This window comes from Palaemon carinicauda, chromosome 38, assembly GCF_036898095.1.
Source record: "Palaemon carinicauda isolate YSFRI2023 chromosome 38, ASM3689809v2, whole genome shotgun sequence".
NCBI classification, from domain to species: Eukaryota; Metazoa; Arthropoda; class Malacostraca; order Decapoda; family Palaemonidae; genus Palaemon; species Palaemon carinicauda.
In genome coordinates, this window is record NC_090762.1 from 3,539,273 (window position 1) to 3,551,772 (window position 12,500).

Sequence of the window (12,500 nt, forward strand, 5' to 3'; positions counted from 1 at the left end):
CACGAAAGACCTTGGTTGTAGATTGGCCGTTTTCAAAAGGTTGGCCGTTTTCAAACCGTTCACGAAAGACCTTGGTTGAAGATTGGCCGTTTTCAAAAGGTTGGCCGTTTTCAAACCGTTCACGAAAGACCTTGGTTGTAGATTGGCCGTTTTCAAAAGGTTGGCCGTTTTCAAACCGTTCACGAAAGACCTTGGTTGTAGATTGGCCGTTTTCAAAAGGTTGGCCGTTTTCAAACCGTTCACGAAAGACCTTGGTTGTAGATTGGCCGTTTTCAAAAGGTTGGCCGTTTTCAAACCGTTCACGAAAGACCTTGGTTGAAGATTGGCCGTTTTCAAAAGGTTGGCCGTTTTCAAACCGTTCACGAAAGACCTTGGTTGAAGATTGGCCGTTTTCAAAAGGTTGGCCGTTTTCAAACCGTTCACGAAAGACCTTGGTTGTAGATTGGCCGTTTTCAAAAGGTTGGCCGTTTTCAAACCGTTCACGAAAGACCTTGGTTGTAGATTGGCCGTTTTCAAAAGGTTGGCCGTTTTCAAACCGTTCACGAAAGACCTTGGTTGAAGATTGGCCGTTTTCAAAAGGTTGGCCGTTTTCAAACCGTTCACGAAAGACCTTGGTTGAAGATTGGCCGTTTTCAAAAGGTTGACCGTTTTCAAACCGTTCACGAAAGACCTTTGTTGAAGATTGGCCGTTTTCAAACCGTTCACGAAAGACCTTGGTTGAAGATTGGCCGTTTTCAAAAGGTTGGCCGTTTTCAAACCGTTCACGAAAGACCTTGGTTGAGATTGGCCGTTTTCAAAAGGTTGACCGTTTTCAAACCGTTCACGAAAGACCTTGGTTGAAGATTGGCCGTTTTCAAAAGGTTGACCGTTTTCAAACCGTTCACGAAAGACCTTGGTTGAAGATTGACCGTTTTCAAACCGTTCACGAAAGACCTTGGTTGAAGGTTGACCGTTTTCAAACCGTTCACGGAAGACCTTGTTGAAGGTTGACCGTTTCAAACCGTTCACGGAAGACCTTGGTTGAAGGTTGACCGTTTTCAAACCGTTCACGGAAGACCTTGTTGAAGGTTGACCGTTTTCAAACCGTTCACGAAAGACCTTGGTTGAAGGTTGGCCGTTTTCAAAAGGTTGGCCGTTTTCAAACCGTTCACGAAAGACCTTGGTTGAAGATTGGCCGTTTTCAAAAGGTTGGCCGTTTTCAAACCGTTCACGAAAGACCTTGGTTGAAGATTGGCCGTTTTCAAAAGGTTGGCCGTTTTCAAACCGTTCACGAAAGACCTTGGTTGAAGATTGACCGTTTTCAAACCGTTCACGAAAGACCTTGGTTGAAGATTGACCGTTTTCAAACCGTTCACGGAAGACCTTGGTTGAAGGTTGACCGTTTTCAAACCGTTCACGGAAGACCTTGGTTGAAGATTGGCCGTTTTCAAAAGGTTGGCCGTTTTCAAACCGTTCACGAAAGACCTTGGTTGAGATTGGCCGTTTTCAAAAGGTTGACCGTTTTCAAACCGTTCACGAAAGACCTTGGTTGAAGATTGGCCGTTTTCAAAAGGTTGACCGTTTTCAAACCGTTCACGAAAGACCTTGGTTGAAGATTGACCGTTTTCAAACCGTTCACGAAAGACCTTGGTTGAAGGTTGACCGTTTTCAAACCGTTCACGGAAGACCTTGGTTGAAGGTTGACCGTTTTCAAACCGTTCACGGAAGACCTTGGTTGAAGGTTGACCGTTTTCAAACCGTTCACGGAAGACCTTGGTTGAAGGTTGACCGTTTTCAAACCGTTCACGAAAGACCTTGGTTGAAGGTTGACCGTTTTCAAACCGTTCACGGAAGACCTTGTTGAAGGTTGACCGTTTTCAAACCGTTCACGGAAGACCTTGGTTGAAGGTTGACCGTTTTCAAACCGTTCACGGAAGACCTTGGTTGAAGGTTGACCGTTTTCAAACCGTTCACGGAAGACCTTGGTTGAAGGTTGACCGTTTCCAAACCGTTCACGGAAGACCTTGGTTGAAGGTTGACCGTTTTCAAACCGTTCACGGAAGACCTTGGTTGAAGGTTGACCGTTTTCAAACCGTTCACGGAAGACCTTGGTTGAAGGTTGACCGTTTTCAAAAGGTTGGCCGTTTTCAAACCGTTCACGAAAGACCTTGGTTGAAGATTGGCCGTTTTCAAAAGGTTGGCCGTTTTCAAACCGTTCACGAAAGACCTTGGTTGAAGATTGGCCGTTTTCAAAAGGTTGACCGTTTTCAAACCGTTCACGAAAGACCTTGGTTGAAGATTGACCGTTTTCAAACCGTTCACGAAAGACCTTGGTTGAAGATTGACCGTTTTCAAACCGTTCACGGAAGACCTTGGTTGAAGGTTGACCGTTTTCAAACCGTTCACGGAAGACCTTGGTTGAAGATTGGCCGTTTTCAAAAGGTTGGCCGTTTTCAAACCGTTCACGAAAGACCTTGGTTGAAGATTGGCCGTTTTCAAAAGGTTGACCGTTTTCAAACCGTTCACGAAAGACCTTGGTTGAAGATTGGCCGTTTTCAAAAGGTTGACCGTTTTCAAACCGTTCACGAAAGACCTTGGTTGAAGATTGACCGTTTTCAAACCGTTCACGAAAGACCTTGGTTGAAGGTTGACCGTTTTCAAACCGTTCACGGAAGACCTTGGTTGAAGGTTGACCGTTTTCAAACCGTTCACGGAAGACCTTGGTTGAAGGTTGACCGTTTTCAAACCGTTCACGAAGACCTTGGTTGAAGGTTGACCGTTTTCAAACCGTTCACGAAAGACCTTGGTTGAAGATTGACCGTTTTCAAACCGTTCACGGAAAGACCTTGGTTGAAGATTGACCGTTTTCAAACCGTTCACGGAAGACCTTGGTTGAAGGTTGACCGTTTCAAACCGTTCACGGAAGACCTTGGTTGAAGGTTGACCGTTTTCAAACCGTTCACGGAAGACCTTGGTTGAAGATTGGCCGTTTTCAAAAGGTTGGCCGTTTTCAAACCGTTCACGAAAGACCTTGGTTGAAGATTGGCCGTTTTCAAAAGGTTGGCCGTTTTCAAACCGTTCACGAAAGACCTTGGTTGAAGATTGGCCGTTTTCAAAAGGTTGGCCGTTTTCAAACCGTTCACGAAAGACCTTGGTTGAAGATTGGCCGTTTTCAAAAGGTTGGCCGTTTTCAAACCGTTCACGAAAGACCTTGGTTGAAGATTGGCCGTTTTCAAAAGGTTGGCCGTTTTCAAACCGTTCACGAAAGACCTTGGTTGAAGATTGACCGTTTTCAAACCGTTCACGAAAGACCTTGGTTGAAGATTGACCGTTTTCAAACCGTTCACGGAAGACCTTGGTTGAAGGTTGACCGTTTTCAAACCGTTCACGGAAGACCTTGGTTGAAGATTGACCGTTTTCAAACCGTTCACGGAAGACCTTGGTTGAAGGTTGACCGTTTTCAAACCGTTCACGGAAGACCTTGGTTGAAGGTTGACCGTTTTCAAACCGTTCACGGAAGACCTTGGTTGAAGGTTGACCGTTTTCAAACCGTTCACGGAAGACCTTGGTTGAAGGTTGACCGTTTTCAAACCGTTCACGGAAGACCTTGGTTGAAGGTTACCGTTTTCAAACCGTTCACGGAAGACCTTGGTTGAAGGTTGACCGTTTTCAAACCGTTCACGGAAGACCTTGGTTGAAGGTTGACCGTTTTCAAACCGTTCACGGAAGACCTTGGTTGAAGGTTGACCGTTTTCAAACCGTTCACGGAAGACCTTGGTTGAAGGTTGACCGTTTTCAAACCGTTCACGGAAGACCTTGTTGAAGGTTGACCGTTTTCAAACCGTTCACGGAAGACCTTGGTTGAAGGTTGACCGTTTTCAAACCGTTCACGGAAGACCTTGGTTGAAGGTTGACCGTTTTCAAACCGTTCACGGAAGACCTTGGTTGAAGGTTGACCGTTTTCAAACCGTTCACGGGAGGCCGTCGTATGGTGAGACACTTTATACGTATCTACAAGCAATTTTAGTATCACTTTGGCCTAATAACCTACATTATGACATGGCACGCGAGTCTGCATTGCATACATAGTTCTAATTGTAAATATTTCCTTTAATTTGTAAATTTCACGCAGTTCCTTATCAGATATCATAGGCTGCCTATTCCGTTTGTCGTAAAATGTTCTAACTCTTCGTGTTCCTACGACCAATGATCTATAGACCTTGCCCTACGAGAGTACTTTCATGCTAGGAGACGCGTAGGAGCTAGTTCCTTGTGTTAGTTAGCATGTGATCTTAATAATTTACTTTAGGAGTAAGGGAATCTTCTTAGGTAAAGAATATCCTACATTATATAAATAAGAAATAAATTATAGTTGATATTTTCATATTCAAAAAGAGCAAGAAATGTTCCCGTTATTCACACTTTTGAGAGAGAGAGAGAGAGAGAGAGAGAGAGAGAGAGAGAGAGAGGAGGGGGGGGGGGGGGTAATAAAGTAATAGAAAATATGTTCTTTTGGGAGTCAGTCCAGGTTAAGTAAACAGTTTCGATCGTCATCAAATTCAATATAATCTTACCAACTTACGACTTTGCTTGCTTTTTTTTGCACTCCTACTTAACGATCACCAACATGACCTAGATTTTCATTCATTTCTCACATGAGTCATTAGCTGATTTTTTTTTCCAATGACATCAAATGATTTGGATAAGTTAGTAATCAATGATGATTAGTAGCGAAAATTCGTTCTGCATACATTTCTTTAGTAGCGAATATTTGTTCTGCATACATTTCTTTAGTAGCGAAAATTCGTTCTGCATACATTTCTTTATTTTTCCTTTGAATCCTGCTACCTATACGGTTAAGGTGGCCTATGTGTCAACGTCCCTGACTGGTGACCGCTAGGGTTCGAGTCCCGCTCAAACTCATTAGTTCCTTTGGTCATCGCAACCTCACCATCCTTGTGAGATAACTTAAGAAATAGATATCTGTTTGAGGCTCGAGGTGAGGATGGCAGGTTCATCCTTGCCAAGATTCTTGGACATGATGTGTCCTACTATGCAAGCGGAATTTTTAGATTTATTTCAGAAGCAGGTCTTCTGAAAACTATTTAACTATTATAATGACTTCTTAACTTTTATGGTTTTAATTAAATATATATTTATATATATTTTCCATATATAATAAATGCTATGGGCGTCAATGACCTTAGATGTCAGGATGCCAGAAAACTTTCAATCAATCAACTCGCCTTTATATGCAAAAACTCAATGCAACAGGAAATTTCCCTTTCAACCGACACCGGTTAAGAGTTAACGGTGAGAAAAACAGACACGTTAATTTCAGGTTCTTTTTAGTGCGAGGGAAGAGCGAAGATACAAGCATACTATATACACAAAATGAAATATCGTTACTATGTACGATCGTGTGACACACGGTTGGTACAGTGAACAAAAGAACTATCAAGAAAAATGATTTCATATTAATTTGCATCTAATAAAGATCTAAGTTTTCGATTAAAATATAACTGCTTGGTAAAAGAAAAGTCGCTTCTCTTTTACTGATCGCTTTTCCAGTATCGCTTCAGTATTAGCGTCTTCAATCATTCTCATAACAAAATAACTCTATTATTATTATTATTATTATTACTACTGTTGATATTATTATTATTATTATTATTATTATTATTATTATTATTATTATTATTATTATTATTATTATTATTCTAATAGCAAGATGCTATTAGACCAAGGGCTCCAACGGACAAAAATAGCCCTGTGAGGAAAGGAAACAAGGAAATAAATGAACAACAGAAGTAATGAACAAGTAAAGAATTTTAATACAGTAACAAATTTAAAATGGGTCTGTCATATAAAAACTATATAAACTTAAAAAACCAAGAGGAAGAGAAATTAGATGGAACAGTGTCCCGAGTGTACCCTCAAGTAAGAGAACTCTAACCCAAGACAGTGGAAGAGCACGGTACAGAGGCTATGGCACTACCCAAAACTAGAGAATAATGGTTTGATTTTGGAATGTCCTTACCTGATGTTTAAGGAGATCGGCTGCTCGTTTCTTCGACTCGCTTAGCTGTCTGTAAGACTCGAGCTCCGCCTCCAATTCTGCTATCTGTAAGGACAATGAAGAATAAAGATTTACTTTTTATAATCTGACTAATTTAGCAATATTTTCGATATCACAGGACCAACATTTTTATGATTAAACATTGATGTGTTATAGGTCTTGTGACGTGAAGAGAGAAGGTTGTGACTCAAAGACAGGATGAAAGCAACTGAGTAGTTTTATTACAGAACACTCGCCTTTATGTACAAAAACTCAATGCAACAGGAAATTTCCTGTTCAACCGATTAACAGTTAACGGTGAGAAAAACAGGCAGGTTTATTCATGTTTTTTTTTTTTTTTAGTGCGAGGGGAGAGCGAAGATACAAACATAATATATACACAAAATGAAATGTCGTTACTATGTACGATCGTGTGACACGGTTAGTACAGTTTCTTTGAATTTCCGACTGCAATCTTTTACCTCAGAGTTACCAAGTTGTTTATTATTACTTACAAAATTAGGAGACCAAAGTGCAGTACACACGCGAAGGTTAGTCGATTTAGATTAAGCTTGATTTCAGTATTGACCCCCAATAACCCTTAGGTGATCGTAAATATGTTTATGGTGTGGGAGGCCTAATGTGGACATCTTGGTGGTTGAGTTACCCTCAAATAGCAGTCTTTAGTTTCGACGTCGGGTGGACAATTTAAAATTACCTAGTAAAAAGTGTACTTTTCTATAGTTTTAAGCAAGACCATTAAAGTAGATTATGAAATTGGAAAATTTATATGTCAGATATAGAAAGCTAAAACACAAACCGAAATAAGAGGAATCTTAGAAAACAAATCTTTGAATATTCTACTTCTGTGTATTCAGTGTATCCTCAATAACCATACTTTGATACACTCAAAACATGAATTTTTAAAGTTTGCATTGAACAATGGTGTAAAATGCGTTCAGGAAGGAAATTAGTGTCTTAACAACACAAATGCTTGAGCGTTATCTTACTTCTACATATGGTTAAGTAATGTAATCCCCATTTATCTGTCTTTCACAAGCAATTATCATAAATTAGATGGATAGGTCACGCAGTATATGAATGGTACATTTTGTATTACCTTTTAAGCTTTTCTATTTAAGATTAATTTGACTTTCAGAGTCACAGGAACTCAATTCTGTGCAACGAGTTAACTTTGCCCTTGATTAATACCAGTCACTTTCAGAGTCACGGGAACTCAATTCTGTGCAACGAGTTAACTTTGCCCTTGATTAATACCAGACACTTTCAGAGTCACGGGGACTCAATTCTGTGCAACGAGTTAACTTTGCCCTTGATTAATACCAGACACTTTCAGAGTCACAGGAACTCAATTCTGTGCAACGAGTTAACTTTGCCCTTGATTAATACCAGACACTTTCAGAGTCACAGGGACTCAATTCTGTGCAACGAGTTAACTTTGCCCTTGATTAATACCAGACACTTTCAGAGTCACAGGAACTCAATTCTGTGCAACGAGTTAACTTTGCCCTTGATTAATACCAGACACTTTCAGAGTCACAGGGACTCAATTCTGTGCAACGAGTTAACTTTGCCCTTGATTAATACCAGACACTTTCAGAGTCACAGGGACTCAATTCTGTGCAACGAGTTAACTTTGCCCTTGATTAATACCAGACACTTTCAGAGTCACAGGAACTCAATTCTGTGCAACGAGTTAACTTTGCCCTTGATTAATACCAGACACTTTCAGAGTCACAGGAACTCAATTCTGTGCAACGAGTTAACTTTGCCCTTGATTAATACCAGACACTTTCAGAGTCACAGGAACTCAATTCTGTGCAACGAGTTAACTTTGCCCGTGATTAATACCAGACACTTTCAGAGTCACAGGAACTCAATTCTGTGCAACGAGTTAACTTTGCCCTTGATTAATACCAGACACTTTCAGAGTCACAGGAACTCAATTCTGTGCAACGAGTTAACTTTGCCCTTGATTAATACCAGACACTTTCAGAGTCACAGGAACTCAATTCTGTGCAACGAGTTAACTTTGCCCTTGATTAATACCAGACACTTTCAGAGTCACAGGAACTCAATTCTGTGCAACGAGTTAACTTTGCCCTTGATTAATACCAGACACTTTCAGAGTCACAGGGACTCAATTCTGTGCAACGAGTTAACTTTGCCCTTGATTAATACCAGACACTTTCAGAGTCACAGGAACTCAATTCTGTGCAACGAGTTAACTTTGCCCGTGATTAATACCAGACACTTTCAGAGTCACAGGAACTCAATTCTGTGCAACGAGTTAACTTTGCCCGTGATTAATACCAGACACTTTCAGAGTCACAGGAACTCAATTCTGTGCAACGAGTTAACTTTGCCCGTGATTAATACCAGACACTTTCAGAGTCACAGGAACTCAATTCTGTGCAACGAGTTAACTTTGCCCTTGATTAATACCAGACACTTTCAGAGTCACAGGAACTCAATTCTGTGCAACGAGTTAACTTTGCACTTAATTAATACCAGACACTTTCAGAGTCACAGGAACTCAATTCTGTGCAACGAGTTAACTTAGCACTTATTTAATACCAGACACTTTCAGTCACAGGAACTCAATTCTGTGCAACGAGTTAACTTAGCACTTATTTAATACCAGACACTTTCAGTCACAGGAACTCAATTCTGTGCAACGAGTTAACTTTGCCCTTGATTAATACCAGACACTTTCAGAGTCACAGGAACTCAATTCTGTGCAACGAGTTAACTTTGCACTGCCCTTGATTAATACCAGACACTTTCAGAGTCACAGGAACTCAATTCTGTGCAACGAGTTAACTTTGCCCTTGATTAATACCAGACACTTTCAGTCACAGGAACTCAATTCTGTGCAACGAGTTAACTTTGCCCTTGATTAATACCAGACACTTTCAGAGTCACAGGAACTCAATTCTGTGCAACGAGTTAACTTTGCCCTTGATTAATACCAGACACTTTCAGAGTCACAGGAACTCAATTCTGTGCAACGAGTTAACTTTGCACTGCCCTTGATTAATACCAGACACTTTCAGAGTCACAGGAACTCAATTCTGTGCAACGAGTTAACTTTGCCCTTGATTAATACCAGACACTTTCAGAGTCACAGGGACTCAATTCTGTGCAACGAGTTAACTTTGCCCTTGATTAATACCAGACACTTTCAGAGTCACAGGGACTCAATTCTGTGCAACGAGTTAACTTTGCCCTTGATTAATACCAGACACTTTCAGAGTCACAGGGACTCAATTCTGTGCAACGAGTTAACTTTGCCCTTGATTAATACCAGACACTTTCAGAGTCACAGGGACTCAATTCTGTGCAACGAGTTAACTTTGCCCTTGATTAATACCAGACACTTTCAGAGTCACAGGGACTCAATTCTGTGCAACGAGTTAACTTTGCCCTTAATTAATACCAGACACTTTCAGAGTCACAGGGACTCAATTCTGTGCAACGAGTTAACTTTGCCCTTGATTAATACCAGACACTTTCAGAGTCACAGGGACTCAATTCTGTGCAACGAGTTAACTTTGCCCTTGATTAATACCGGACACTTTCAGAGTCACAGGAACTCAATTCTGTGCAACGAGTTAACTTTGCCCTTGATTAATACCGGACACTTTCAGAGTCACAGGGACTCAATTCTGTGCAACGAGTTAACTTTGCCCTTGATTAATACCGGACACTTTCAGAGTCACAGGAACTCAATTCTGTGCAACGAGTTAACTTTGCACTGCCCTTGATTAATACCAGACACTTTCAGAGTCACAGGAACTCAATTCTGTGCAACGAGTTAACTTTGCCCTTGATTAATACCAGACACTTTCAGAGTCACAGGGACTCAATTCTGTGCAACGAGTTAACTTTGCCCTTGATTAATACCAGACACTTTCAGAGTCACAGGGACTCAATTCTGTGCAACGAGTTAACTTTGCCCTTAATTAATACCAGACACTTTCAGAGTCACAGGGACTCAATTCTGTGCAACGAGTTAACTTTGCACTTAATTAATACCGGACACTTTCAGAGTCACAGGAACTCAATTCTGTGCAACGAGTTAACGTTGCCCTTGATTAATACCAGACACTTTCTGAGTCACAGGAACTCAATTCTGTGCAACGAGTTAACTTTGCATTTAATTAATACCAGACACTTTCAGAGTCACAGGAACTCAATTCTGTGCAACGAGTTAACTTTGCCCTTGATTAATACCAGTCACTTTCAGAGTCACGGGAACTCAATTCTGTGCAACGAGTTAACTTTGCCCTTGATTAATACCAGTCACTTTCAGAGTCACGGGAACTCAATTCTGTGCAACGAGTTAACTTTGCCCTTGATTAATACCAGACACTTTCAGAGTCACAGGAACTCAATTCTGTGCAACGAGTTAACTTAGCACTCAATTAATACCAGACACTTTCAGAGTCACAGGAACTCAATTCTGTGCAACGAGTTAACGTTGCACTCAATTAATACCAGACACTTTCAGAGTCACAGGAACTCAATTCTGTGCAACGAGTTAACGTTGCACTCAATTAATACCAGACACTTTCAGAGTCACAGGAACTCAATTCTGTGCAACGAGTTAACGTTGCACTCAATTAATACCAGACACTTTCAGAGTCACAGGAACTCAATTCTGTGCAACGAGTTAACGTTGCACTCAATTAATACCAGACACTTTCAGAGTCACAGGAACTCAATTCTGTGCAACGAGTTAACGTTGCACTCAATTAATACCAGACACTTTCAGAGTCACAGGAACTCAATTCTGTGCAACGAGTTAACGTTGCACTCAATTAATACCAGACACTTTCTGAGTCACAGGAACTCAATTCTGTGCAACGAGTTAACGTTGCACTCAATTAATACCAGACACTTTCAGAGTCACAGGAACTCAATTCTGTGCAACGAGTTAACGTTGCACTCAATTAATACCAGACACTTTCTGAGTCACAGGAACTCAATTCTGTGCAACGAGTTAACTTTGCATTTAATTAATACCAGACACTTTCTGAGTCACAGGAACTCAATTCTGTGCAACGAGTTAACTTTGCCCTTGATTAATACCAGACACTTTCAGAGTCACAGGAACTCAATTCTGTGCAACGAGTTAACTTTGCCCTTGATTAATACCAGACACTTTCAGAGTCACAGGAACTCAATTCTGTGCAACGAGTTAACTTTCCACTTGATTAATACCAGACACTTTCTTTAGTCTTTCAAAATAGACACCTTAATACCCCCTTATCATTTTATACAAGAAATTGATTTATTGAACACTTGCTGACAGAAATCGATTGGAGGTGGTCACATGGCTATGCACGAGCACCTTGAGGTCGCAGGTGTGCTGACTGTATGATTAGCTGTGCCAGTGCCGACGATCTGAACGTCAATTTCCTTACCAGCTCTTCCATCATTTTACCTTTCTGTACTTGAGTTTTGTTTCATTTGCATTTATATTTCTTCTCCATTTTATGATGTCGAATGTTCTGTACCAACCGTGTGTCACACGATCGTACATGGTTCATTTTGTGTATATATTATGCTTGTATCTTCGCTCTTCCCTCGCACTAAAAAGAACCAGAATAGACATGTCTGCTTTTCTCCTCTGTAACAGTGTCTGTTTTTGAACATGAAATTTCTTGCCGCTTTGAGCTTTTGTATATACGTCGCATTGGTGACCCCGGAGTGACTAATGTGACAGGCAGCGCACTAAAAAGAACCAGAATAAACATGTCTGCTTTTCTCCTCTGTAACAGTGTCTGTTTTTTAACATGAAATTTCTTGCTGCTTTGAGCTTTTGTATATACGTCACATTGGTGACCCCAGAGTGACTAATGTGACGGGCCGCGACCCAGTTGCTTTCATACTGTCTTTGAGTCACAACCTTCCCTCGGCCCGTCACAGTTCATGCTCTTTTACGTTTCTTGTGAAAATGGCGGCTAGACTGCGCTGAATTTTCTGAGTAAGGCGATGAGAGCTTCTACTTCAGTATAATGTTAAGCTGAAATCTTGTCTTAAATCTCTCGGGAAGAGAAAAAATATGTAAAGAGTAAACTTTTAAATATCAAAAATATGTGAAAGGAATTTAGTCAACGTTTTTCACCATTCGCTCTGAGAAATACTGACTTCGGTCTGATCTTTGTTCTTTCTTTCAATACAAGGAAATTGAAAACTGACATTAGGCTACTACTACTACTACTACTTTCTTCCAAGAAATACTGACTTAGGTCTGTTCCTTTGTTCTATCTTTCAATACAAGGAAATTGAAAACTAACATTAGGCTGCTGCTACTACTACTACTACTACTAATACTACTACTTTCTTCCAGAAAAAAAGAATGATTAATTAAGGTAACATAATATGCTAAAGGATTGAAATAAACAAAATGAAAATAATCGACGAAAAAAAGAGA

The 12,500-nt window shown here is 40.5% G+C and overlaps 1 protein-coding gene across 3 annotated transcripts in view; it reads right to left on the bottom strand.

Annotated features, from left to right (window-relative positions):
- Nucleotides 1-12,500, bottom strand: part of LOC137630072 (uncharacterized) — a 57,102-nt gene that overhangs the window by 7,476 nt on the left and 37,126 nt on the right. For all 3 annotated transcript variants that reach the window (XM_068361561.1, XM_068361560.1, XM_068361559.1), the window contains exon 2: nucleotides 6,020-6,103. In XM_068361561.1, the coding sequence (XP_068217662.1) occupies nucleotides 6,020-6,103 (84 nt within the window). The remainder of the gene's footprint in view (nucleotides 1-6,019; nucleotides 6,104-12,500) is intronic.